The following is a 24,244-nucleotide window of genomic DNA, read 5'->3' as shown; positions in this document are numbered from 1 at the left end:
TATTATCCACGTCTTACGTTTTATTCCGCTTATTTTCTCTCTCTCTCTCTCTCTTCTTTTTTTTTCCTATTTTTTTCATGTTTTTTTTTATGTTTTGATTAATTGTTTTTGATTACTTTTTATTACTATTATTATCATTATTATTATTATTCGCGCGACTTTGATTCGCAATATACGCGCAACGATTCAAACTACGATTATTAAAACGATTATTAAAAAAATAAATAAATAAAGAATATTTAATTACAGCTTGGCACTAATTTCTCCACGTAAGTCTGCCATCATAGATAATAATACTTACACGATCTAGACAAATGACAATAAAACTGCCAATAAGATGCTAAATTTACATTCCCTTAGCAATGATGAAGTATTTGCTTAATTCATTGGCAGAAATTATCGGTTCGAGCTATTAAAAAAAAAAAAATCCAACGATCCAACAGCTTAATTCCAAATTGACATTCGCGTGTAAATAAGGAAGTGTTGATTATTTTGGCCGAAGCGCGCAACGAAAGGAACTGAGAAAGCACGATGGATTGCTTGCGCAATGCCATATTAATTACATATTACCGTACAATTTTTCATTATAGGCATAACGCTAACTCGAACACTCCTCCGTGGGAACGTCGATTCGCCGCCCTTTTCTTCTCCATCTTCGCGCGTAGGGCTTCTTATAAGAATTCCGTCGCGTAGGCTATCGTCTTACATCGATCCGGCTTGTCTGTTGAAACGACGTAATTACTCCTGTTGCAGTTCTCCTTAGGGCCGGAAAAAGAGAAAAAAAGAGAAAAAAAAAAGGAAGGAGAGTTCGCTTCACTTTGGTGCGTAATATTCTTGCTCTTATTCTTTTAATATTAAAGCCCGTAACATCGTGTGGATTTACGAGTAAAATGTATTACTACGGCCATTATGCTATTACAAACATATATTCACATTAAGGCGGTGTATTTTAAAAATGCTTTAAATCGATAGCATTAACCGTCTCCCTCGCGCCCCGTATAATGATGATCCGTGTTTCGGTCAATGCGCTTAAATATATTAGCCGAATTATTTTACAATAATTTGTGGTTACTTTTTGCATTGGAGGTGGTGGTCGCTTTAAGGCCACTCGTGCTATTAGAGATTAATGACAAATAATTACGAAAAAAGAGATGATTATTAGTCATTAGGTGGCTATCATTAGCGCTTAGACGTATGTGGCCGTATATTTATCAATAGGTCGGGCTAATAAAATCGATCGTACATTATTTTTAGTATTTGACAAATAAATAAATATTAAGTGCATATTGGTAAAATAATAGCGTGCGTCGGTGAATCAGCTCGATTCGACGATTATTTTACAAAACATGTTTACGAGACATTTGATATTAAATATATACGTTTGTTCTTTTATTTTTTTTTTTTTTTTTTTTTTTTTTTTTTTTTTTTTACACATGTCTCAACACATTGTTAACTGAAAGAACCAAATAAATATGAATAAAGAAAAAAGTATATCAGGCTTTTTCAATGCCTTAAACATTCTCTTAGTGTAATTATATCCCACAAGTACACGAGTACTGTTTCTCTCTGTTATAGGTAAATTTCTCGAGTCTAAAATAAAATTCGTTAATGTTTTATTGTAATATAATAATCAGCCACTATATATATATATATATATATATATATATATATATATATATATTGTATAAATGTCGCTTAAAATTATTAAACTTTCTTTACGTGCAAACGATTACTAACTTTCCGTCATTAATTTCTTCTTATTTAATTCCACCAATTTTTTAAAATACGAAATAAAGTCTGTTGGTATTTTACCATTTCCGATATGAGCTTGTATAACACATGAGATATCTTGCCTTCGGTCTGACACAATTTACAGCGTGTGAATATTCTACGATTATCATTTTTATGAAACACAAGTATCAGAGATAATTTTCAAAACAACAAGTGTACTTTGAAAAGTTTTATAATCGCCCGGATACAAAGGGGCAGGTTGAAATACTTTTATTATTGCATTAATTGACATACAATTAACGTTCGGGCTTGGATGATAACGTGCCCCATTTGCCGACTAATTATCAAGATTTCCAGTTTAAAAGTCAAAATCCCTCGCGTCATATCGACCTCCTGGATTTGTCTAAAGGATCAACATTATGCCATTGCCTGGCATTATTACAACTTTTAAATTAAAAAAAAAAAAATTGAATTTAACTAGCAGCTTAGCTTACTTTTGACAACGACAACCGCACAAGTTTGCGCTCCCGGGGACAATCCCTTAATAATAAATGCTTCGCATACCACGAAAATCAGCTATAAGCCTATTAAATACCGCCGTTTACTTAGCAACTCGAATCAAACCCAATCTGCCAACCGGATTTTCCAACCCCTTTTCCACGATTTCCACGATAGAGCGCCCTGAGCAGAGATCAGCGCCTAATCTGCCGATCGATCGGGCCTCGCCGGAACCAAGTCCGCGGGACCGATAAACCGAGTGTCCCGTGGCGGTGGCCGAGGGGCGTCGCCGCCCGTCGCGATGCAGCTCCGAACCCCGTGATCCGAGCCCCGGGGGTCGCGCACCAGTGTTCCTTGCGACGCGGGTGTCCCTACCGGCGAATGACGCCGCGCTCCTTCATCCCCACTAACTCGGACGGCCACCGTAGGGAAGGTGACATAATAGCTTACGACTCCGAGCACTTTTCATTCCGAGCTTGTTTTTTGGTTGTTTAGCGGGCAGAGAGGAGACTTCGATGACTAGGCGCAAAAGAAGAAAAAAAAAATACAACACAACACACACAGGCGCACGCGCGCGCACACGTACACGCACACGTACGCGCTTACCGAGAGACAGAGAGAGAGAGAGAGAGAGAAGAGAAAAAAAGGAAGAAAAGTAGAGAGAGAGAGAGAGAGAGAGAGAGAGAGAGAGAGAGAGAGAGAATGGGTACCCACTCTTCTTCCACAGGATTCCGCATGCGATAAGGCTTACCGATGCGGTTGACGGCTTGGCTTGTTTTTGTCGTTGGAATTCGGATTTAGATGTTGACCCGCCACTCGGCTCTTCCTCGGCTTGCCTCCAATTTCCGCCCGTAAGAGCTCGGCGTTTCGTTACGGCAGAAATCTCGACTCGTAAGCCAACACAGCGCAGCGTTTACTTTGAAAGAGACCTCCTCGACTCTACGAGCCAATAATCGCAAGTCAATAATCACTGAGCCGACGATCTTATTATTCTTCTTCTTCTACTTCTTCTTGGAGATACGATCGCGCACAATGTATTGGCCTGAGACTCGTTAAATTAAAAGTGGAAACTCTATTATTAGCCGGGGGATCGATGTTAATTTAGCCAGTCAGAGGCTAATCGATGGATAATCGATGCGCGTTAAGAGAAAAGGCAATTGTTGAATTTCGCTTATTAATTGTACGTTTGGTAGGCAATTATAATGTAGCGTAACGTAGAGTCGCGTGCACTTTGCATGTTGACGAGGCGACGGGATTCGATGCAGCTCAATTTCGCAAAATTTGTGTACAAAGTGAATCATCAAAAACACATTTTACGATTCTACATTACGAGGGCGAGCGTGTATTATTTTCCTTAAAAGCGCATGGACAAAGTTCTCAGGTAAATGCCGGTCTATCGACATAATTTTCACAATCCATTAATCTTGTCGATCTCGTGGCAACAAAGTGAAATGTCCTCAGGAAGAGGAGAATGAATTTGTCTCTTTTGAGAGCTTTCATGGATCTCTCGTACCTAGGGTGTCCTTGTGTGGCTGGAGCTGACAACACATTTCTACCGTGTCAGTTATTTTGTAAACTACCTTCTGTGCTACGAATAATACCATGATTATTCAATTTTATTTCGCTTTCAATATCAACACGCTCTCTGGAATTTTCCATTAATTACGAAATATCGAATAACTAAATAATTTTCAATTGCAATTTTAATAGTAAGCATTTTGTTATTAATCATAATGATAATTTGTGATTGTATGTCAAAAATTCATTTATCCCAAGCATATCGATGTGTTTTCATTGCCTATCCAACAACACGCTCGCTTTATTAATTAAGTAATATGTTTCAATATCATTAACAATTAGATTGAACAATTGCGTGCTTATTCTATACGTATATATTTCAATTTCATCAATATACATTTTGCACACTCGATATGCATTTTGTTAATCTGTGGAATTCAAAGCAAATCTAATTATTTTATTTTATAACTAGGCTAGTGTCCCCCCCCCCCCACTTTTTTTTTACCCCGCCCCACTCCCTCATCGCTCGATAAAGTAAATTTATTCATTCTAAGTCTTATTGATGAATCAATTGATCGATTCATTAATTTATTGATTTATTTCTATGATAAAGAATATTTGTTAGATACGGTGGCAGTAGTTGTTTGATAAGCCACGTTAATTCGATGGTCGTTAGTCCCGTAAAATCGAGTCCCCACGTGCTTAACGCACTGAGCAAAAGCTTTTATTTATCTTCTAAAAACGATAAATTCGAATCACCCCCTTTAAAACGATACCTTCAACGTCTTACAAGATTCATCTACTCCCCGCTCCCACCGCCCTACCCGCCAAACCGCCCCTCCTTCCCCAAAATATCATTTCCTCTCACTTTTCACACATTCGCCCGTAAAAAAGCGTCGCATTCACACCAGGACGTCTCTATTTATCCGAAATATGGAAGGCTCTTCCTTTAGAATATCGAATTCCAGAAGGTGCGAGAGGATGATTAATAGCCTCCAGCGCGAACAATGTAATATCGAAGAAGTTGCGTGGGCGTCGCATCGGGCAGGTGGCAGCACTGATTTCTCACAAAAGAGGCGACTCGGCACCTTTATACTCGATCCTCACGATTTTTCAGCCACTGCCGCTCTCTTCTCATTCACTCCACGCGGCCCGACGAGTATGAATTAATAGATCAGTCTTATGTTACACCCACGGTATTTCTACGACTTGCCGCCGTCGTAATGCGTCTTTGTCTCTTTTGTGATAATTTTTTTAAGGGGATTCGCAGTTTCGTTGGTTTGGTGAATGAGCGGGCTGAACAGTTTACTCGAAAATATAAAATGTCCAATCGGTATTGTAAGCGTCCTCTTTGCTCTCCTGTCATTTCGAAGAAAAATATTGTTGCCTCCGGTGGGAAAGATTATTAGCTTATGCCACGAGATTCACTTTAATTCACTTGGTGAAACATTCATAAATTATACATTACACTCGACAACATTTTTTTTTCCTATTCTTGCTCTTATTCTTTGATGTACGCGTCGCCGGATTCGCCTTACCACATCGTGCATTCCCAATCGGTTTCTAATAATTTTTTTACAGCTTTTATCATCATGATTTTCTCATAATCTCCTCAACTCTCCATTAAGCCTGTATTACCAAGTCGCGTCGTCTCTTAAAAATTTGATATCTTTAAGCACTCGTGTATTTAATTATGCATGAAGCAAGCTGCCTGTTTCCAAGCTATTAACGCCGTCCCATTTACTCTAGAATAAAATATGTTTATACGATGATTATTTAGGGTAAGCGAAAATAATTCTCACCTTTAAAATAATGCCAATAAAGGGTAAATGAGTTGAAATAAAATTATACAGCCAATATTGGTGTGTGTGTGTGTGTGACGATGGAAATTATATTTAATAGATAAACTCTTTACAAATATGTACATACAACAAAGTCCACCGCAATGTACTCGATCGTTATTCGAAGATGGTGACGAAAAAAAATAGAGGACAGGGCACACGACTCGCATGACTCACTCTGCTCTATGCTCTATGGGACTATTTCATGCCGGAAATCGCAGTCGTTTATTTAACCACCGGCACATGCAGAGCATCACAGAGTTCCCTCCAAACACGAGGATTCCTCCTCGATTAACGAAACGCTAAATAAGTTTGCAAATCTTATCTTCTCGGCGCTCGGATGTTCTGCTGCCTGTGCGACTTTTTACTCAACGCCGTTGTCCCTTACTGTCAATTAACTCTCTTACACCCTATTTACATTTACAATTTTCGTGAACTTTTTTTTCATTCTGTTTTTACCTTTTGTTTTTTATTTCTTTAATTTTTAATGGGCTTACTAGTTACTCGGTATCGTTATCATTCGTTGAGAGAGTGTTAACGTAATATGGTCAGGAATCGTTGAGTTTTAACAGGCGGAGGAAATAGCTCGAGCGCTGAGAAAATAATAATTTTGACAAACAATAATCTGAAGACGCAGAGAAAAATTTTTACATTATAAAATAAACTTTTCCTAAATTCTTTGTAAATTATATATGTATATATATATATATATAATCGGCGTCGTTTTTATCGCACAGAATAATTTTTGTTTTTTTGTTTTTTTAATTTTTGTTGTTGTCGTTGTCGCTGTAATTGTCGTAGTCGTAGTCGTCGTAGTCGTCGTCGTCGTAGTCATCGTCGTCGTCGTCGTCATCGTCATCGTCGTCGTCGTCATCGTCATCGTTGTTGCTTTTCGTTATTACAGGCGAAGAAACAATTTATTACAATACGTATTACAATCCCATTCGATATCTTCAAACTGCATTTTGAGTTTTTCTTTCTTTCTTTTTTTTTGTTTTTTTTTTTTGTTTTTTTTTTTTTGTTCGTTCGTTCGTTTTTTCGTTTGTTTATCTAGCGTCTCGTATACTAAATAAATATACGGTAAAACATAATATTTAGTATGCGTTTAGTAAACTGCTCTAATATTATTTAATATAAATATTATTTCTTAGGGAATATCACAATAACAAACTTAGCAATAAAATTTGTCTTCCTTGATTATTTTATAAAATTTCTTTAATAAATTTCATTAAATAATATAACTTTTTAAACGTGCAAAATAAAGAATACCTTTGTCAAAGTACATATTGGCATCGATTTGTCTTTTTGCGCGCCCTGAAAAAACGCATTCGAGCGAAACTTTAATATCAGAATATTCGTTTTTATTACGCTTCCACGCTAAACGAATGTAATGCAGCAATAAATATCCAATATATGATCTTGAAAGTATCGATTGTAAAGTTATATGCTTGTCCATCAGACGGTATTGCGAGTCGATGCTCAAATACGTTTTTTCATGGCTGCAGGGAAGGTAAAAGTACCGATTACCACCTCCGTCCTACTTCACGTCGTAAACATACAGCAAAAATTGCAGACGAATGCCAAATATTGAAGTCGAAAGAACCGTTTGCTTACTTATCAATGTGATTACTTTGCATTTTACTATTAAATTTCAATTTATATCTCTCGATCCTTGTCCGCCGCAAACAACAGCCCGTGGCGTATTGGCGCGGTCAAGGATCAAGCGCACTTTTACGATTATACGTTTTACAACCGAAAAACGATGTATTCCCATATCGCTAATGCACTTAACGTTACACGAATGAGTCAATTCAGCTGTAATGTAACGCGCAATAATTGGCCTAGTTTTACCATACATGAAGGATTAAATACAAATGACGTTTTTCTTTTTTCAAGTTCATTTTGCTTATTCTGCAGGTAACTTCACGATGCAACGGCTCCGTTCGATCCTTTAATCACTACAAGTTCGAACGGGTCGACGTCATCAACACTTACGACGAGGATTAAATTCAAGTGCACGGGAACTGTTAGTCCAAGCTCAATTGTCAGTCCTTCGAACATCGTTCCCGATTCAAGGGTCAAACAAATTATAATGGAAAGACAGGCTAATTTAATAAGCGCGCAGTCTGACTTCCATCTCTGGATCCTGGCGGTGGTTAAGGTGGGGATCGACGCCACCGCCGCTTCCAGGAACACCCAAGTGCCCGTGGTGACCGTGATAGTGGTGATTGAGGTGGGGCGGCTGGACGCCACCGGTTCGATACGCCCTGTGCTTGTCCTCGATCTCCTGGACTCGGCGGTTGTAGCGCTCGATCTGATCGCGGAGCAGCGCGTCTTCCTCGGCCGCGCGCTCCTCGTCGTACTCGAGGCAGCCGACACCGTCGAGCCGCTCCAGGTCGATCCAGCCCCGCCATGTCACGCACACGCCGTTCATTATCAAGTGTGACTTCAGATGAACCTGCGAACATTATTATGACAATCGATTAGTGTTGCGCCATGCTATTGAGACGGCGAATTGCCTATTTTTAAATGGGGATAGCGACGGCGGCGGCGGCGGCGGTAGCGGCAGTCGCGGCAGTAGCGATAGTGTCAGCAGCGTCACGAGTATCGATTATACACATTCTCTTTCATTCCCTGCCTCCATGCTCGTTACTCGTATCGAAAATTAATCTATTACAGGACAATCGAGCTGACACTTATCGTAAATACAGATTTCTTGTAAACAAAATTTTCTGTCGACAAATCGTAACGACTTATTATTAGCTGCGCAGACGCGCGCGCGCGCGCATCTCGTATCTTATAATTCGCGAGATACATTTGAATTGTCATTAAACTTGTCATTGCTATGCTCGTCGAAAGAGATTATCGCTAAAGAAGAGCGTTGACTATGTGCCTGAAAAGAAATCTCAAGAATGGTCGGCCCAACAACAGTCAAAACGATAATAAACGAAATGAAGAATGATAAATAGATACATAATGCCGAGGTCACGTACCAATTAATAAACGCGATAACCCCCGATTACAACACTTTTCTTCGTAACGCTAATAACCGAGAAAGTTGGGTTGAAGGCGTTTTATACGGATGGCTGATTCCTGCGCGCGCATAATGAGCTCCCCGATCTCAAAAACACGTGCTTGGAATGCACGAGTTCAGCCCATGAGTGGTGGAGCAGCTACGTCGTTAATAGCCGGATTGATCATCGGGGACTCGGACAATGATGTCTTCCGTACTAATTGATCGAAGTGCAATAGGCAATGTATCCAGGCACAAGTCGTTCGCTTATGCACTCTCGTGTCATAGAATCTCGTGACACTGCCGTCGCAAATACCAGGAAACATTACGAGATGAAGACGATTTTAATAAATAATAATAATAATAATAATAAGACAGTAATTAAATAACTTGTATAGTTATTGTTACAACGACTAGATGTGGCGCTGATTTAATGTCTGGGAATCGCAGTTGCAGGGCGCGTTACCGCCTTTTTTAATCGAAACAAAATTTATGTACTTGAAATGTCGAATGAGACTGTGCAAATGGCCAGGTTTATAAATTAGTGAAAGTCGCGCCTCTTTAAAAGCATTAATAGTGAGCATATTACGCCAATTTGCTTTATTGACATGACCCGGGGCTAAATAGACGCGAGGACGTTAAGAGGCTCGTGGGGGTCTTGGTCTGTGGCAACAATTTAGGTTGCAAATCATGTAGAAATATTCGATTATTCCGACGTCGCCTCTCTTCGGCGTCCCGCAGCTCGATTATCAAGCAAAACAGTATCCAGCCGCGAAGCAGCGCCACTTCGTCTTTGATTCTCATAAAGCGTCCCTCGTTTTAACACCCCTGACAATGTACGTGCAATTATGGCTCGTCCGCCGAAAACCTTTGGAAAACCTAATTTACACTTTTTCATTTCTTTGCTCAGCTCCTAATATCCCGTGGCATTGTATTAAGCCCCAAACTTGGGGCTCTTTTCCTCCGCTATCGATAAAACTCGGTGGATCAATCGTACGATTGATGGAAAAAAAAAACAACAAAAAATAGAAAAAAGAAAAGAGGGTGAAGAGATGGGGGGGGCGGGGGGGCGGGGGGGGGGGAAGAAAAAAAAGAAGAGGAAAAAAGCTTTACTAAACTTTGTTTGCTTTACTAAAAGAAAACGAGAGTCTTAAATATCGCAATTAAGGTAATGATTTGCTACTGTATTTGCAGAAAAAACCTCTTTGTCCGAATAACAAAATACAAAGTTTGCCTTGAATAATGAATATTTCTGATTTGAAGAAAACTTGATGTAATACACCGACGACTATTGCCCTTAAATGTTAATTGATTTTTCTCTCTCACACACACACACACTCTCTCTCTCTCTCTCTCTCTCTCTCTCTCTCTCTCACGGTCTATAATATACTAGTTCACAAGAACTATTAGGCGCCGGCACAAGAACAACAAGAGGCGAGATTTCCGGTTCGAGACTCGGCGAGTCTTAGCGATTCCCGGTAGAATATTGCAAGCCATTCGAGCTCCCTAGAAACGTTGCTGAGCTCTGCTTAATTTGGTGGTGACTGGCCTTCGAAGAACGATAGTAAATTTATAACCTCGGCTTGGCTTCTTTCTTCCCTTCGTTTGTTATTTATAATTATTAGAACTTTTAAAAAGTGCGCTACAAGTTACGGTAAGTTATGCCCCTTGCGGTGAAAACACGCTGTATAGTTAGCTATCTCCCTCTCTCGCTCTCTCTCGCTCTCTCTCTCTCTGTCTCTCTCTCTCTCTCTCTCTCTCTCTCTCTCATTATCATCAATTACAGGTTTAATTGTGCGTCCAAATTCTCAAAATACGCAACAGTTTAGCAAATTAGGAATTAACGAAGGGCCGAGATCATTAGTGAATTAGGAGCATCGATCGAGCCCCACCAATAAACGCTACAGCCAGTAGTACAAGAGGGGCTGGTAACAGAGCGAGGGGGTGGGGGTAGGGGAGGTTTTATAGCTAAGAAAGATGATCCCCTTGCGTCGTCGGCTGCTGTACCCCTGCTGGGTTACGCAGCAACCTCGGTCGCGTATCAGAAAAATCGTCGGCTTATGGCAATCGACTCGACTCCGCGCCTTTCGGACTCGCCGCGACGCAAAGGATCGTCCCCGTCACGCCCCGAACAAAAAATTCGGGAGGCATAATGACCCATCGTTCCCTCGCACGCACGTCCAGGCACTTTTTAATGGCTAGACCGGCCTATTAATTCGACATTTGTGCGTGGCCTTCGCGGAATCAATTGTTCTCTCCCGTACAACATGTACCCGGCACTGGTTTCCCTCTCTCTCTCTCTCTCTCTCTCTATCTATCTCTCTCTCTCTATCTCTCTCTCTCTCTCTCTCTCTCTCTCTCTCTCTCTCTCTCTCTCTCTCTCTCTCTCTCTCTCTCTCTCTCACGCTCTCGACTCCCAATTCATCGTTATAAATTGCACTACTCGGGCACGTCCGAGCGCCGGGCTCGTATTATCATATCCGTCGTTTATAAAGCTGACGAGGCGCAAGGTCGTTTGTCCGATTATAAACTGTCACGATGGGGGTGGCGCTGGGAGGGAGAAGTACAGGGGAGGTTCTGGCCCGACGACTTTGCGATTTACGAATCTTAATCACTTTTTTCTTTATTCCTTTTTTTTGTTTATATTGGCTTTTAATCGGCCGACGAGAGACCGTCTCTCGTGACTCAATGAGAAGCGACGCAGCGACGTACGTCTGTTAACCTTTCAAAAAGGCCTGATTCTTTGTTGTTATCTTTATTTGACAATTCGAGAAGGGCTTGACGCAATTTCATCAGGGATGGGGCGAGGAGTTGGCTCTCTCGCAAGGCGGCACGCAGTAAAGTGAGACGTAATTGAATTATCGAGCGCGGAGCAGCGAGCGATTGTTAATTTTTCGGACAAGTATGAAAATCATGATTCGACAGGGGCATTGTAACGGTCGTTGTAGCGAGCTCGAGCTCCGCCGTTAATCTAAGTACGACGAGGCGCGTCGCAATAAAATAAAAGGAGCCCCGACATATGTTAGTTTTTGCGCGACCGAGCCGCAAAACGGGGCCGAGAACCGACGGCGATTCCTCCTTTTCACGAGTTTGCTTTTTTTTTTTCAGCTCGTTCATCGTCCTACTCGTCCTCGTTCTCGTACTCGTACTCGTAGCCATAGTCATAGTCATAGTCATAGTCATAGTCGTAGTCGTAATCGTAGTCGTAGTCGTAGTCGTAGTCGTAGTCGTAGTCGTAGTCACCGCAGTCATAGTCGTCGCCGCAGCACCTCGGCATGTAAATGAGCCACGGGCCGACCAAAGGGTTGCCCAGAAAATATCGCCGCTCAATTATAAGGCTGTAATAATGGGTCGGTCACGCCCATGCGCGTTTGTTTTTCACGGCCGTGAGAATGCGAGAAAGGGTTGCACGGGGGGCGCACCGGGCTTGGCTTATTTATTAAATCTTAACGATCGTGAAAAAGGAGCATTTTTGCGACGCGACCATTGTCAAGCGGGTGTGCTCGCCAAGGTGATTGATACGCTTGTTCCCCAGCCCAGCCGCGCTCGGTCATTTTGGCCTTTCGCGATGCGCGCATTATCATCGCGGTGGCACGGACGACGGTGGCACGGAACCCCGCCGATACCGTTGGTACAGCCACCGGTTGGACAATTTGCACTCATTTGCCTATGCCAGACGCGACTCGAGACCCAAGTAAGCTGCTGCTGTTGCTGCTGTTGCTGTTGTTGCTGCTGTTGCTGCTGTTGCTGCTGCTACTGTTGCTGCTGCTGCTGTTGCTGCCGCAATCGCCGCCGCCGACTAATCGCGTCCTCTTCTTAGCGTGCCAGATTCGTCATTATGCCAACATAAATATCGTCCGACCTCGATTTTGCCCGCCGTTCTCGGTTCTCTCCTCGGCTCTATTATCGTCGAATGCACGATACGCTGCGACACGATCGTGTCCACGACGATCCAATAACAATGCGCGATAAAACAAAAGGATCGTATTTTGCGATTGCGTGTGCAGCACCGGGGCACGCGTAATTTGTAAAAGGGATCGCAGTCGCTCGCTGGGCCGCGCCACCCGAAATCACGTTGGGGCGTTAATGAGTGCGGCAAACGAGGCTTGCGCGTCCGCTCACACGGACCTCGAGCATCCGACCAGAGATGCTATTATGCAAACTGAAAGGCACTCGAGGCCAAATTTCAAAGCGACAAGGCGCAAATGATTTCTCGCCGCGCTCGTGTCGAGATACTTGCCTGAGCGCGCAATTCGTTCCGTTTAAGGACCACGGCGGTATACCTACACACTCGAGCGCGGCATTTTTCGATTTTACGAGCTGCTACCTACTGCGGGCTATGATTTTTTGTTGCTCCTCCACGGACCCTTGGGACGTCTAAATACGGGGCTCGAGCAAGACGCAGGTGAAAGACAACGCGGAGATTCCGAGACTCCGAGACTCCGAGACTCCGAGACTCCGGGGCTGTAAAACGCCGGGCCCGGCTAATATCAATCGCGTTATAGCCTTCCCTTCTTATATTGGCTACCTATAAAACACTCGAGAGACACCTTCGACGAAAGTTCGTCATTCTTTTTGTGCATAGAAATTTGAGGATCGCCGGGGAAGTTCCTCCGGACGAATGCAATTGCCGCCCTTTGTGTATTGTTTACTTTTGCTTACTTTTTTTCCTTCCTCGGCCTATTGTGGCCAAATGGGCCTTTTGCTCTCTCCCGCTCTCTCTCTCTCTCTCTCTCTCTCTCTCTCTCTCTCTCGCTCTCGCTCTCTATCGCTACACTGGCACTCGGTGGGAGATGAGATTTTAGCAAAAGTTGTAATATATAAAATCTGTGTAGAATCGTCCAAGGCCGACGAGCAATACGAGGAGAGTGCTTAATTTAATATTTTGTCCGTATTCACTGTACAGTGAATATTGGCAATTATTATTATTATATTGGCGTTTGGAGCGAAGCTTAGAAATTTTCGTCGATTATGTAACATATAACGCGAGTCGTTCCCTGCTTACGTAACAGCTCGTTGACAATTCGAATTACCGTATAACGAGCAAATACATTCGGCAGTGCACGAACGAATGATCTCGCGCGATTGTCCGAAAATATTGCGGAGATCGTCCAAGTCTATCGCAAAACGTCACCTTCCCTCGTCCCGACCACTAGGCGTATTAATACCGAGCTTCGACGAATCGTGGCATCGTCGTGAATTCGTGGAAAAGTACTTTTTACTACGCAACGCCTTATACATAAAGCTTATACAACGTATCATCGTCGTATTTCCCATACGTCGTTCGTTCGGTTGGGACTTTTTGCAAATGGCTTTGGCCTCCAAGGCGCGCGGCGATGGGCCCGTGAATACACGAGGTCCAGGTACCAATTACGAGAGCCAAAAAGAGGAAACAATTTGCTCCTCGAGTGGGCGATAAGGTCGGATACCGTCGATATGCGCGTATCGCGCACGAGGATCGCGAGCAATTAATACGCGCACGTGGCGGCGGATCTCCGTATCGTCTTTTGTCCTCGTCGCCCCGTTACTGCCAAGCACACGGCAATTGTTTTGCTCGTCAATGCCGACGGGATGTGATACGCGCAACACCGGCGCTCAGAGGAAGCGGAGAGCTGGCAGTGGGACGGGAGGGGGCGAGGCGCGTGCGTTTCCGTGAATGGGCACCTTTTCCCACCAATTAAAAGAGCCAAGGGCATTTCTCCAATGTCTTTGGTACTTTCCTTTCTTTATTATTCTTTCTTTTTTTTTTTTTTTTTTTTTTTTTTTTTTTTTTATATTATTATTTTGCCAAGTCGTTGTAGCTCGGCTGCCTGTTTCCTCTCTCTCTCTCTCTCTCTCTCTCTCTCTCACTCTCAATCTCTCTCAATCTCTCTCAATCTCTGTATTTCTTTCTTCAAACATATAAACTTTGTCCTGCGTCTCTGCGTTGAGTCTCATTATTACATTCGGTATTGTAATTAAAACAAATGTTCACGACAATTGTCCCGACACGACTGTCGAGATAGAATATATTGTGATAATAGACGTATTAAAATTGCGGGCAACAAGCACGTCTTAATAATTGAAAAGCAACAGTTTGTCCCTTATCCTTGTACGTGCCTTCTTACCCGTTCCTCATCGACTTTGCATCTCCATAGTAATTTTAGTTAATTCTACAGAGCTCCATACGGACATAATTATCTAATTGATCAGGCGCGAATGTGATATAATTGATAGGAGATTGCCGTGCTTTGGAATATAGAACAGACGAGGATATAGAACGATGCACAAGCACTTCGGGTGGTTCAGCAGTGAAAGTACGCCATTGAAAAATGATCGATCAATTATCCTTATTATAAGCTGCTCGCTGCTAGTGTAAATCCGTTTGAGAGACGTCAAAATATCGATACCGAGTATCCAGCCGAAGCACAAAAGAGGCTATTCGGAGGGTCCGAGGGAGGAAGGCAAATCCACAATAAAAAGGAGTATCCGCTCCGTCTGGGCTACAGCACGAGGAAAAATGCATCCGTCGCGCGCAACACGCGCCCAAGAATTTGTACGAAGATTTATGGGTAGCGCACGTTCCTCGAAGGAGCGGCATCTGGCCCTTCGAAAGTGCTAATTGACTCAAATTGCCAAGGACCAGTCGATGTCCTCGTCGTCGCCTGCGTCTTTTCGCTTCCCGAACTTCCGAGAGAGCATATGGCCCCTGAGGGGCACATAATAAACAGGCCTCCTCTCGCTCTCCTTTAAGCTCTGATTATTTCGTAGAGTCACGTAAATATATCCGCCGCTCATTCTCTGATAAATTATACGGTTCGGTCTCTTGATTTCGCTTCCTTTACACGACAAAGTCAAAAGTTGCAGCTATGCGCTTTGCGCATTAAGCGTCGCGTGGGTCGACGCTTACAATCGTTCGGCGTCGCTCCGAGAAAACGCGACGCTTATTAATTAAAGCTTGGATTTCATTTTAATTGTTCAAATTGATAAAATTGTCGATAACGCACCGATGTTGCGCAACTCTTGGCGATAAAAATAATTGATACTGCTTTGTTGTATGTAGAGCTGCAGCTGTACGCGCTGCAACAAGTCTTTTTCACATTAGCAACGGAGACTGTACATACAGGGAGCTAGGAAATATCGTAATTACGTGTTTTTATAATTTCTTTTTTTTTTTTTTTTTTCATTCGTAAAACCATGTATGTCTATGTGTTTTTGTTTTTATTATTTAATTTTTTTTTTTTTATTTTTTTTTTTATTTATTTATTTTTTTTTTTTTTTCAATATGACAAACGTTTTTTTTTCTTCATTTTTCGACGAATGATCCGACGAATTTGACGCTTGAATTTACTTAATTAATTTTAATTTGGCAATCGTAGCCACGATCATTAATGCCTCATCGTAGAATGTTAAGGAAGTAAAGATGAAACGAATCAGACACTGTTAACATTGTCCCGACTATTTTCCGAGGCAATTTCTACGTTATAAAATTTTTACATTACGGGGCAAAGCCGATGTATTGTCCTTTGTAGGTTTTTCGGCCAAAGAAAAGGAGCTCCTCCGCCTGATTGTCGCTAACGAGACGAGACGAGCAAAATCGTCACTTGCTATATGAAATTTCACGCTCGCAACTACTAATAGGAGCGACTCGCCGGTATAAAATGGCGGCAAAGCGTCAGCCCGCCGTATCGATCGCGATGGCGACTGGCGTTCCGACGCCTGTGTCGGGGGCATCGCCTCCCCCGTACGGACGCAATTTCGCGAACTCGCCCCCTTTCCTCTGCGCACGCGCCCCTAGCATCGGCGAATTTTACGACGGACCGACGCGATCGATTGTTGCTCCACTGCCGGAATGCTCGCGGCGTTTTCGAAAGGCCGCTTGCTTTCTTTTATTCTTTCTTTCTTTCATTCTTTTCTTTTATTTTTTGATTTTGTTTATTGCGTTGAACATTTCCGCTACTTTTTCCCTTTTCGCCTTATTGTCAAACAAGAAAAATCAGATTCGCGACTATTTGTAAAGTGAAAGCAGGCAGATTGCTTCCCTCTCGACATATATGACGAGTGTTGCGATGGCAATGTATTTTAAAATTGAAAATCGATAAGAGTTTACAGAGTTTTCGAAGTGTGCATTAATAAAGCATTCGATTCGCGTTGTTGAGAAAGAACTTTTTTTCTTTCCTTTTTCTTTGACGATAGTTTGCTATTTATCACCGAGCGATTACTTTTTAAAGTTCAAAGTCATAACAACAACAACAACAACAACAACAACAAGAACAACAACAACAACAACAAGAACAACAACAACAACAATAATAATAATAATAATAATAATAAGCGGAGTGAAAGCTAATTTAATTTAATGAGCCTCCACCATCTTCCCGCCCTTTGGCTCCACGTTTCCTCATTCGTCATTAAGTGTTTGATTAATTTATGACGAAGAGTTTGCCGAAAATTGTATATTTATATTATTAACCGAGCAATATATCTTAAATTCAGTTTCAACTGAAATTGGCTCCTATCAATGTCACGGTCAAATCAAAACGGTCAAACGCTGCACTTGCAAGGCTTCAGCGGACAATTGTGAAATTTATGGAAGTCGGGCCTAATGCTGACAATATACGTTGCCAAGGAGTCGCCAGAATAAGAGAAAATTGGTAAGCGTAGGCTAATCCGTAGTGAAAGCGGATAATCCAATTATAAGAAAATACAATTTACAGCGGAGGAAATCGGCCGTAGCCCTTGAAGTATCCGTAGCAGACTTCCCTGGCGAGCCCTCGCCCACGTAAGCAGCTGTACACAACACTCTCTCGTCCTAACTACCTTTTATTGTCGGGCGTAATGTAAATCGAACGAGCGGCCCTCCCATCTATCAACACTCGGCTCCCAATTAGGACGTCCCAGGACGATGACGACGACGACGACGACGACGACGACGACGTGGAGCGTCGCCTCGAAACGGGGGACAAAGGCCTGCCTCGTAAAACTTGACTTTCCCGGAAAGATGTTGTGGGGAGGAAGGGTGGGGACGGGAACGAACGACAAGGACGAGGAAGAGGACGGGAATAAGGGAAAGGAAACGTTGAGGGGGGGGATGGGGGATACGGTGAAGGGGATGGCGATGAGGAGAACGAGGAAAAGGACGTAGCGAAGGAGGTGGAGAGTGGAGTGCGAACCCCCGCGGAGGGTGAATTCCGAGATGACCGAGGCTCGTGCTCGCCACAGGGGGAGGGAGGCAGACGACGTGGCCGGACGTTGCTGTCTCGGGAAAGGAAAATGGTTTTACAGTCGGCTCGCGTCGATGCGTGATATATTGACTGCGTTCTCAATTTTCCTCAAGATTTCGGATGCACGACGGCCGGCGACGCATGCATTTGGAATTTTTGTTTTTCTTTGCCGTTCTTTCACCAACCCTCGGCCACATATCTCCCGTCTGAGGCGCCTTTGCTTCTCCTCCGCCCTGGCCTCGCGCGATAACGGCACCGCTCCAGACCTTTATTTAATAAATGGCCTTTCACTTTCTATCGCTTTAAATATCGTCGATTGGGTTGCTTTATCTTGATAGAAAGTTCGGTCGCCCTGTACACGATAATGTTCCTTTTCTTTTCTTTTTTTTTTTTTTTTTTTTTTTTTTTTTTTTTTTTTTTTACAGAATTCGCGTTAATTTCAATCGAGCTATCAAGATGTATACATATGTTTCGCTACGCTTGCGATCGATCACTCTTCCAAATGATCTGTTTTTCACGTTTTACATTCTCACTTCCCGCTACGTAATTACAAGCGTATATTTGGTTGATAAAAAAAAAAAAAAAAAAAAAAAAAATAAATAAAATAAAATAATAATAAAAATAAATAGAAACAGGAGTGAAATTGTAAGAATAACCTATAGCTTTTCGATTTTTCGGATGTTGATTGCAAATTGTGTTTTACATTATATCTAGAAACTATATTTATGAGACAATAGAATAGAGTTGAAGAAATATCTTTCAGCATAATCCAACGATTAGGTATATTATATTCGCTAGAGAAGAGTCTTAATACAAAATTGTCTCGAAGCACTAAAATATTGTGGATTAAATGCTTATTATTACATGGATCGACGTTATCAATCCTTATTTCTAATTGCGTAAAAAACTTTGTCATAGCCTCGTGCTAATAACCTCTTGTTGAACGCGCGCGCGCGCGTGTGTGTGTGCATGTGCCACTATTCCACCTTTCATAAATATCATACCAAATGTAGTTATTAAAAATTGATGTAATTCTTTTCTTTCCCGTTATGCGCATTATTTTCGATTCCACGATATTTATTTATCTACTTTTGCTCTGCTGTTCGAATGAATAAATCCTTCGCGAAAACAATAAAAACTCAACAACAACAACAATAACAACAAGTACAAGAATAAATAAATAACGCGATCGCATCGTGTAGCTTATAATTAAAAATAAGATAAGATAAGCGGCTGGAGTCCGTCTCGTGATTATCTCAATATTGCAACTTTTCAGAAATCCAATCTGACGGATCGAAGGAAGATTAAAGGTGCCGCTTAAAAAGAATCTCAAGCTTTGCAGACGAGCGAAGACTAACCGATCGATTGGAAAATCATCAAAAGATTATTCCAATAATTGCGCTACCAACGCTATGGTCCGAGCGTGAGGTAAAAACGAGTGGCAGGGAGGAATTGAAAATTGGGTTGTTGGGTGGTGATGCAGGATTAATGTATTTAGTATTGCCACTACGAAGGAAGTAGCTTACATCGGTTTCTTGTTCTACCATCCCGACCTCTTGCCCATTACCTACCCATCCTCCTTCCCTCCTTCTTCACCGCCTCCATCACGCCACTACCCCCCTACCCCCTACCCTCTCAGTCTCACAGCCTCACAGCCTCACAGCCTCACACCCCCACTCGCGGATCTCGGGCCCCGCGCGACTACGCCTGGAGTTAAAGCCACTCAGTCGGGTGTGCTTACCTTCCCATGCTCCTTGTCGAAATCGCATTCGCGCGGATCGCCGGCAAAGTTCCCGGAGCTGACGCCGAACACGAGCTGGAGGTTCGTGCCCGTGGCGGCGAAGGCGATTTCCGTGTGGCCCTCGCGGCATCCGTTCTGGAAGCGAAGCTGGCGCTCCTCGATCGGTCTGTCCCGGTAGCCGGTGTATTTAACCTGGGGAAAGCGAAAATTAGCTTGAATTGCGAAAAATTGGAGGAGGAGCGAGCGCTGATGTATTTGGCTTTACCAAGTGTCTAATTATTCCCGACGCGATGTTGCGTTTGAGCATTTTATTATTACGAATAAGGGGAAATATTCGTTTCGTTAATTATTCTAGATATTAACGAGGTGATAACGTTTTATTATTCATTCGCTGCAATTAAACGCAAAAATATTACATGAGCAAAACAAAGTTGCACAAAGTTTCTTCAACGTGTGCGATTGATTTATCGAAGCGACCATTAACGTCGGCAATATAATAATGCCTATTCATTAAAAAATCTGAGATCACTTTTGAAGGCTCGATTAACCTTTCCTTATTATTACATAACACAGAACAATTATCATTGGAATATCTTAAGAACCTTCGGTTATCTCGTGTAAAAGAAATAGCACGAAAATTGTTGGATATGTTGGAAAAGAGATCGCAAGTATCGGTTATGCGTATAAAAATTATTTAACTTCGATTGCGAGTTAAAACTGACGTACAACTTTAATTGCATATTAAAGTTTAAGATTTATCGCTGAAAGTGTAGGTGAGAAGAAAATCACTGCGAGATCGGAAAACGTACGATTCTATAGATATCTTTTCAACAATTGTAGATTCTATTCAACGGGATTAGCATTAATGTCCCTCCCGACGTCCCCAAATTAGCGATATTATTATTTTACTTATTGTTATTGTCTTTGTTATTGTTATTGCTGTCGTTGCATATCGTTTTTATTGCTTTTATCGTTTATTATCATTCATATTATTGCTGTTGCTGCTGTTGTTATTGTTCGTACTATTGCTGTGTTAATGTTGTCGCTATTGCTCCCAGCTTTTTTTATGAATGTTTTGGCTGTGGTTGTTGTTGTTGTCGCTGTAATTGTCGTCGTCGTCGTCGTCGTCGTCGTCGTCATTGTTGTTGTTGCTGCTGTTGTAGTCATATAATCGTAATGCCATTGCAATGATATATGAGATTTTTGATGTGACGAAGAGTAAAAATCTTTGCAGTTAAAAGAACATTAAGATCTTATAAATTCACAAAATTCTCAGGCAAGTATAATTTCAAAAATTAACGCGATCTCTAGAATGTCAGAGCTCAATTCTTCAAGCGAGGATGAAAATTTATCTCAAAAAATGATTTCCTTCGAGGCTCAAGGCCCAACATCATATCACCGTTGCCTTATATTTTACCTTTTGTACATGTATTGTTATATATTTCCCGCGAGCACTATATTTTTAGCACGATATTGCTCTAATGGCGCTTCGAGCATGCGCCCCGAGTGAGCACACGGTATTGCCGAAAATAATCACACAACAATTATGGCTTTGTATGATCGTACAACGGCGCCGGATGAGTGCCAAAGTTATCTCTCACCTATTATTCGAAGCAGCTCATTAACAGCGGCACTTAAGCTTTTCTAATGCCTGGGAACGAACGTTCCACGACCCGGAGTACGCGTATTTGACGTGCATTGGCACGTGAACGAATGAAAAGGCAATTTGGCCAGGAATTATAATTTTCGTAAAAGCCTGATTATTATTGTTATCGTTATCATTATCGTTATCGTTATCGTTATCGTTATCGTTATCGTTATCGTTATCGTTATCGTTATCGTTATCGTTATCGTTATCGTTATCGTTATCGTTATCGTTATCGTTATCGTTATCGTTATCGTTATCGTTATCGTTATCGTTATCGTTATCGTTATCGTTATCGTTATCGTTATCGTTATCGTTATCGTTATCGTTATCGTTATCGTTATCGTTATCGTTATCGTTATCGTTATCGTTATCGTTATCGTTATCGTTATCGTTATCGTTATCGTTATCGTTATCGTTATCGTTATCGTTATCGTTATCGTTATCGTTATCGTTATCGTTATCGTTATCGTTATCGTTATCGTTATCGTTATCGTTATCGTTATCGTTATCGTTATCGTTATCGTTATCGTTATCGTTATCGTTATCGTTATCGTTATCGTTATCGTTATCGTTATCGTTATCGTTATCGTTATCGTTATCGTTATCGTTATCGTTATCGTTATCGTTATCGTTATCGTTATCGTTATCGTTATCGTTATCGTTATCGTTATCGTTATCGTTATCGTTATCGTTATCGTTATCGTTATCGTTATCGTTATCGTTATCGTTATCGTTATCGTTATCGTTATCGTTATCGTTATCGTTATCGTTATCGTTATCGTTATCGTTATCGTTATCGTTATCGTTATCGTTATCGTTATCGTTATCGTTATCGTTATCGTTATCGTTATCGTTATCGTTATCGTTATCGTTATCGTTATCGTTATCGTTATCGTTATCGTTGGGGGGGGGGGGGGGGGGGGGGAGGGGACTGGGACTGCCCACCACGATGGAGGGAGCCGCGAACTCTTGGGACGGGGGCATTTTCTCCGGAGCTTTTTTCTTTGCTCTGCGATGCGGTCCATCGTTAGGGGGTTGCCGGACTGGTCGCCCGACGTGATCTACGGGCTGGATTATGGAATTGATGCTATTATTGTTTGACATGAAGCTGGGAGCGTTGGCTGCCGTTATTCATGGCTTCGATGTCTGTTGAATTTTTCTAATAGCGTTACTCCGTACCGATGCGCAAGGGGTTGTTCGAGCCATCTCCCTGGCTTCGTTTTGAGCGCGCGCGCGCGCTTCGACGCTCTATTTACCTCCCGAATCCACAAACATCATCGTCGACACCGCTCTTTTCATTTTCAACAATCATTTTCTCAATATAATCATCCTGAATATTCTCTCCTCTATTGTCCCCCACCTTTCATTGGCGGATGGCTTTTCTTGTTTTTTCTTTTTTTTTTTTTTGTTTTTCTTTTTGATTTTGATTTTGATTTTGATTTTTTTTTGTTATTGTTTTTGTTTTTGTTTTTGTTGTTTTTCTTCTTTTTCTCTATTACACGTTCCTTTTAATAAGTTGTTGAATCATTTGATCGACCTCATGGCGGCGAGTCACTGTTATATTTACTTAAAACTTGTGTACTTAACCAACGATGGGTTGGTTGGATGGATGGGCTATTATATCAAACCTGTATATTTCAAATCCAAATAAAAGCACATTTGTTGCAATGTGCGAAGGATTTGACGAAGTAACCTACTATTCTAAAACTAAATCTAAAACTACAATTCTGAAACTAAATCGACCAAAGTCATGAGCCATCTATAGTCGGTAGACAGTGCTAGACAGAAAGACTTTTAAATTTCTATTTTCTTTGGCCTTTTATTTTTAATTGACGCAACGAGCATTTACTTTCTATACATCCCTATACTATGTATTTGATAATAAAAAGATTGTACAAGGCAAAAAATATTGAAGAAATTAAGGCTATTCGAATTGCACGCATCGAAATGTGATATTTTTTATAAAAATGTAATTGAATTGAAATTTTCTATTTAACATTGAGTAATTGTTGCATTAGTTAGATAGGCCATTTGTAATAAATGGCCAGTGGGAATAGAAATTTTCCTACTGACGACTAATCGCTTCGATCTCCACTCTTACACCTTTACTTTTATTACTTCAACACTTTAACATCTTGACACTTTGGGAATAATAATGATTGATTAGACGTGATACAGTTACGTTTGAAACGCAAATTTGGATCATATAATATAATTAAAATTACAGCGTAAACCATCCTTACCACCACCTAGCCTACCTACAGCGCAAACTTATCCTTTTAACCAAAGCATTATGTAAATAAGGATATTTTTTTTTATTTTATTTTATTTTATTTTATTTTATTATATTTATTTATTTATCTATTTTTGTTTTAACGCCCTAAGGCTACTCGCACACTAACGCTTGCGATAAATAATAAAGCAGCAGAGTATATATACACTGGACGAGCGCGAATCCTCTCTAAAGCTGAAATTAAGCTTTCATTTACGCAGCACACGGAGACAATGGCCGCCTAATGATTAATCAACAAATGTGACGCATCCCCGGCCCATGCAATCTTCCATCCCGATTATTACACCAACTTTGCCCTTAAGTTTCACAGACAAATCCCTCGCATTCAACATTCTCATTTCCAGGCAATTTCATTGCGAATCTAAAGCGGTGACACCAGGAGGAAGGAACTCGCAGGCGTCGGAGCGTGTAAAGTCATAGCATGGGTCAGATGGTCGATAAATTTACGCCTAAGCTCCCATTGGCCACCGGCTTTCCCTTTTCCAACCTCGCGTGCATATCCTCCTCCCCCTGTCGCCCCTCGTTCAACTATTTCCGGACATTGGTGCTGTCTGCGTTCATCCGAGGCCCTTTTTTCCACAATAATAAGCGTCGTCCCAGCGTATGAGTCTGGAGCTCAATATAAGAGACACCCGGGAGCAGTGGGTGTAAGCAAACCAGTAGGAGGAAGTACTCGTGATTCTACTGTAATCTATCCCTTCTTTTTTCCCTCCATTGTTTCGCGACACTAAGACTCGGCAAATTTTGTTTTTCTCAAG

General features: G+C 41.7%; 1 protein-coding gene across 1 annotated transcript; it reads right to left on the bottom strand.

Moving 5' to 3' along the window:
* Positions 1 to 7,677: 7,677 nt before the first annotated feature.
* Positions 7,678 to 19,852, bottom strand: LOC105365264 (protein big brother). Its single transcript, XM_011503379.1, has 3 exons — positions 19,811 to 19,852; positions 19,546 to 19,737; positions 7,678 to 8,046 (listed from the first exon to the last, which is right to left on the bottom strand). The coding sequence occupies exons 1-3, from the start codon at positions 19,850 to 19,852 to the stop codon at positions 7,699 to 7,701; spliced, it is 582 nt and encodes a 193-aa protein (XP_011501681.1). The 3' UTR covers positions 7,678 to 7,698.
* Positions 19,853 to 24,244: the final 4,392 nt, after the last annotated feature.

This window comes from Ceratosolen solmsi, unplaced genomic scaffold (genome assembly GCF_000503995.2).
Source record: "Ceratosolen solmsi marchali unplaced genomic scaffold, CerSol_1.0 scaffold63, whole genome shotgun sequence".
Lineage (NCBI taxonomy): Eukaryota > Metazoa > Arthropoda > Insecta > Hymenoptera > Agaonidae > Ceratosolen > Ceratosolen solmsi.
Note: the sequence above shows the minus strand (reverse complement) of the source record. Positions and strands in the feature narration are given on the sequence as shown.